The sequence below is a fragment of the Mesitornis unicolor genome, unplaced genomic scaffold (genome assembly GCF_000695765.1).
Source record: "Mesitornis unicolor isolate BGI_N332 unplaced genomic scaffold, ASM69576v1 scaffold28198, whole genome shotgun sequence".
Lineage (NCBI taxonomy): Eukaryota > Metazoa > Chordata > Aves > Mesitornithiformes > Mesitornithidae > Mesitornis > Mesitornis unicolor.
The window spans coordinates 33,390-38,534 of record NW_010202955.1 but is presented as its reverse complement, the minus strand read 5'-3'; the positions used below and the strand labels follow the sequence as shown (position 1 = coordinate 38,534).

The 5,145-nt window shown below is 39.0% G+C and overlaps 1 protein-coding gene across 1 annotated transcript in view; it reads left to right on the top strand.

Moving 5' to 3' along the window:
- Window positions 1–5,145, top strand: part of LOC104545425 (polypeptide N-acetylgalactosaminyltransferase-like 6) — a 32,276-nt gene that overhangs the window by 24,626 nt on the left and 2,505 nt on the right. The window contains exon 4 of the mRNA XM_010190566.1: window positions 1,942–2,091. Within this exon, the coding sequence (XP_010188868.1) occupies window positions 1,942–2,091 (150 nt within the window). The remainder of the gene's footprint in view (window positions 1–1,941; window positions 2,092–5,145) is intronic.

The following is a 5,145-nucleotide window of genomic DNA, read 5'->3' as shown; positions in this document are numbered from 1 at the left end:
AATTGGCCTCTCAGTTCACCAGCCATGCACAGAATGAGAAATGTGGAGAGCCATTCACTGGGAAAGATGAGGAAGGTCCTGCAAAACGATCTCTGTCTTGTAATAGTGATGAGAGCAAGAATATCGCAGAACCGCTGTTCCACTCCATTCCTCTAGGTATTTGTTATTCATCACTTTGAACTCCAGGTTTATTACTTGGCTGTAGAAAGGTAAAAGGTAAGAGAAAGAAAATGGGTTTTGTAGGTTTTTCCTTAAAGGAAAATTATCTCAGGCTTCTGTTTCTCTAAAGAAACAGCAGCGTAGCTTTTTTTCTGTACCAAATCTTACTTCTGTCTTTGCTTGTGGAATAAGTTATCTTTGTAGGAAGTCCATGGTGCTGCTTCCAAGAAACATGAAGAAAAGTGGAAAAACACTTAACCTTTTGAAAAGTAGAAATTGCTTTAAAAACTAAGTTAAAGCTGTCCACTGCATTTTACTGCAGATAAATGTAAAATGCATTCCAGGAGAAAGAAGAAATAAGCAGGACACAGAGGCAGATTAAGAAAATACTGTCTAGAAAACCTGTAATACAGGAGTAAACAGGGAGCGACAGCAGCTAACAGAGAAAACAAGGGCTTATGATAAGAGACACAGCAAAAATGGCAAATGTTCAGATATGTGCTTTTATTTTGTGCCTGCAGGCCAAGGGAGCCAGTAACACCTCTCAAATGTGGTATTTGGAGGATGATATAGCATTGAAGATGCAGCATTTTAGAAGATGGATCTTTTAGGAAGACCACAAAGAGCAGATAGCTATCAGAATGAAAGGGAACCTGGGAACTAGAACAGAAGTATTCAGGATCAGACTCACATGGCATTGAGCTTTGGTTTGGATTTGTAGATACTGGTTTTATTAAGGAATGTACACATGGCAGGGAGCAGGGTGCTAAGTGAGGACCGAAAGAACCCCGAGATGAGGTAGCAGCAGTGCTGGAAGCAGTCTGAGCACAGCATGGGAAGCTGCTTCTCTGGACAATGAGTCTGCGTGCAGTTCTGCTTCAACCATCACAGCTAAGCAGTTTCCACTAGCAAAGTTTGCTCATTTAAAGAGAGAAAAAGAAATTAACTTAAAAAAAAAAAACCTCACAGCTTTCAGCAGAGCTTCTAGGTAGTAATTTACAACCTGCAACCTGTTTCCTGCTAGGATTGGTCCATGGGAAAGGAAAACGCACTCTGCATCTTTTAGGTGCTGTCAGCCCTGTCGTCTTCATCTGATGATTGAAAGACTGCAGTGTCACAGCTTCATTTAAGACAGCTGGTGTCTAATTGAGAAGGATTCCTCTATTAACTGTGAGCCTCCACGATTCCTTTCAGGCAGAAAAGGGCTTTAGCAAGCTGCCTGTAGCTTACATGTTTCACAGCAGAAAGTTGAAGATCATTTAGTGTATGTAGTGTGGAGGGTAAAGGGACACTCTAAAGAGGATATGCTAACAGTGTCCCACATAAACAGAAGGAAACTGTTCACTAAGCATGGGAAAGATGCTGTGATGGAAAGATCTCTCTAGGTACCTTCTTCAGACTCAAATGAGAGCTATAGGAACAGCACTAGCAGCGGCTTTCTGAGTTCTGGGTAGCTGTAGTCCTAGTGAATATGAGTGCTGCTTTAACTGGGGTAACTAAAGGCTTTCATACAGCATATCCCCTTTCCCCACCACACTACTATGTTACCAGAGGTTTTATTCTTTCCTGCCATAGGGATTGTGCCTTCCTGGATTATATTCCACATCACCACTGATGCACTTTAATTAAGGCAGTTGGCATCACTGAATCATACACAGTCAGGATCTTGTTTAACCAGCAGCTGGTATGTGCAGAGTAAGGAAATATGCATCAAGCTTTGTGTGTGGTTTTAAACGTTTTTCACTAGTAATATATCATTATATTGCCTGATTGTTTTTCTAGCTCTTCACTTTTGGTTGGAGAGAAGACATCCGCCCTGGAGAACCACTTCACACCAGGAAGTTCTGCTTCGACGCCATTTCGCACAGTAGCCCTGTCACACTGTATGACTGTCACGGGATGAAGGGAAATCAGCACTGGAGCTATAGGAAGGTTGGAGTCACTGTGGGGCATCTCAGAGGTTCAGACTGTCTTGAGGCTATATTCAGTTTAGCTCAGGCTTGTGTTTTCCCATCAGAGAAGTTTTGTTTTAAAATCCACTCAGTCTTACTCCAATTTAATTTTGCTATAATCTCTCTAGAGTATGCTCCTTTTGAGCGTTCAGCTATTTAGGTCAAATTTAAATGAAAAGGGAGCTGATCCAGCTCAGAGGCTGTCTGTGTTGGATCTGTTCCCTGAAAGGTGTTTTACCAATCTGGTGCTTCAAGATGCTTGTGTCATTCTAACAGAGGCACTGTTGGAAATATTTTCATCCAATGTGACAGCAGCAAGACATGGTGCTCATGAGTTAAATGTTAGAATTTTCCTACATTTTAAAGATTACAAGTGGCAGAAAAATCTCCTTCAAAAAAACCCCAACAAACCCTACCCAACATTAAAAGCACCGTTGCAAGCCCAAAGGAGTCAGGAGTTTATAAACTAAAGATAAGTAGCTTAGACACTACTTTGTTCTGCTCAGTTTCAGCTCATTTTTATAAATCACTTGAAACAGGAGGTCAAGCTATAAACTGTCAGAGCCTCACTTAAAGCAAAAAGTCTTGGCATTGCTACTGGGTTGTTGCTGTTAGGATTTTTTAAATGGTTAATCAGCAAGTTGCCTTAATTAAAGGTTTCGCTAAAAACCTCTGTATTTCATGCAGAATAAGGACATACATGTCTCTGAAGCACTGAGGATTCCTCTCACACATCCTTCACTTTTCTGTGACCACTGTGCCTTGCCCACCACCTAGCTTAAGCTGAGACCAAAGTGCCAGGGATTGGACTTTCCCAGATAAAACTCAACAGTGCTTTATAGTTTGAAATGATCTATAGAAGAAAACTAACTCAGAACCATTAAAAATAGTTTTGCCATGACCCTTTTTCTGAGCGCTTACTTATTAGCCTGTGCCTTTTTACCCTATTTATGTGGCACTGGGAGATCCACCATGAGATTTCCCAGAAGTATAATCCCTTTGAAACTGTAATAGTTAGAGCATATGGACCAGATATTTAGAGGACATAAATTGTCATGGCTGTATTGCTGCATATCTGGCTTTATAATGCCATAATAATACCTTCTTGCTTCAAAACCCTTCCAATTTATCTTTTTGCCTACCCAAGCTGCAAGAAATGAGGTTTCATACCTTTAGCACTTCATTGGTGCCTGATGTAGCCAGTTCATAAGACAAAATGCAGTTCTGAAGCTTCCCTCTGTAAAGCTCATCACCTTTGATGTGGACAGAATACAGCAGATAGAAAAAAAAAGTGACATTTGAAAAAAGTACACAGTGTGAGTTCTATTAAATTCTCAGCTTCATTTTTCATTTCCAGAAGGCTGACAAGGCTCATATAAAAATTCTCAGTGCAAGGCAGGCATTTCCATCTCAGCAAAAAACACCACAAAATTTTGTTATAATGGAACTACTGACACAGTCTTAATTGTAGTATCAACCTGACAGCAAGCTGATTAGTTTGCATAAACCTTCAAATTAAGAAACTGCATTGGAATAATAGAATTCTGTATACATGGTTTTCTTTAGGCTTACTTTTATTTTGGCAATACATTAAGTAGTTTGTTATTGTTTCACATAGTCTGTATCCTCAGATACAGGACAGATTTACATTAGAGATTTTTGGTAATACAGGTAGACCAACAAAATCTTAATATATAATCCTTATCTACTTTTGAGAGCATCTTGGCAATAGGATTTATAGTGTTTCTCAAAAAGAAATGAACTGTACAAGCAAAAGGATGTTTATATCAGTTTAACTGCATCTGTACTAGAGCCCTTTACCTAGAGGATGGTATGCTGCTAAAACTGCACTGTAAATAAATAAAAGTAGTAGTCTGGTTAAGCAAGAAATGTTTCCTGTTAAAAAACAGCAAGTCAGCAACTCTCTTTTGCTCTCTGCACCAATTAGAGACGCTGTAGCTTCCTAATGGTCACATATCCATCCTGCCAATAGTTCTTCCCCATGATTTAGGAAAAATTATTGTGTTTATCGATATCTTATAAAATGCTTATATAAGGAGTTCTTACCATACTGTTATACTGTTCCTATAAAACTAGAAGATAAGAGGGTTTGGTTGTTTGGTTTTTTTTCATTTAAAGATGAGTCACTTTTCATGATCATTTGCATTCTCGAGCCCCTGGTAAGAAGATGTTAGGGGCTGTGAAGTGATTACAAAGTGCTGCAAATACAGATTGAAGCCAGGCATTGTTTTATGATTCCATATTCTTATACCACAGAAACCCTAACAATCTGTATTTATAGCCAATGTATGTATAGCCAAGTATGCCTTTAAGAAAACCCTGTAAGAAGTAATGGAGTAGAATGAATCCAGGTAATACTGTAAACACTACTGTGAGTTGGAAATCAAAGAAAGTGAGTTTAATAGTGAGAAAAAAATATTGACACCATAATGGTGTTGATGAGAACAATGTGAGAAACTAGATACAGAAACGTAAATAACCTGAGATTATTAGAGATTCAGGAGAATAGTAGCTTCCCAAGCTAAAGGCATTTCCTTGACTCTGTTTGAGATTCCTAAGCATGCCAGAGCCAAAGGTCAACAGTGCCTACAAATTTCCATTCCTCCCAGTGAAGAAATATGCCTCTGGTTTTCAATGTAGCATCATTCTGGGTTGACAGGTAATACATTGGTTCTGATAAAGTATGATTCAATTTATGTGCCCTAGTCTCATTAGTGAGACTTGTGTAGAGCACAAGTATCCAGAAGCATCCTACTGATTTAGTAGGTCTTTAAAAGGAAACTGTTGTGCAAAATCAATTTCATTATACAATAATTCTACACTGATCCTAACAATTATGATAAATGCTAAACGCATCAAAACCTCTGCCCAGAACAGCATGGTTTGCTCATCCTCTCCTGACAGCTTCCGGGACAAACTGTAAGAGTAAGTTTACTCTTCACACAGTAGGTGAACAGATTATTTCCTCAGACAACTGAACACATGTCATTGTGATAGTGGCTTTTATCATATG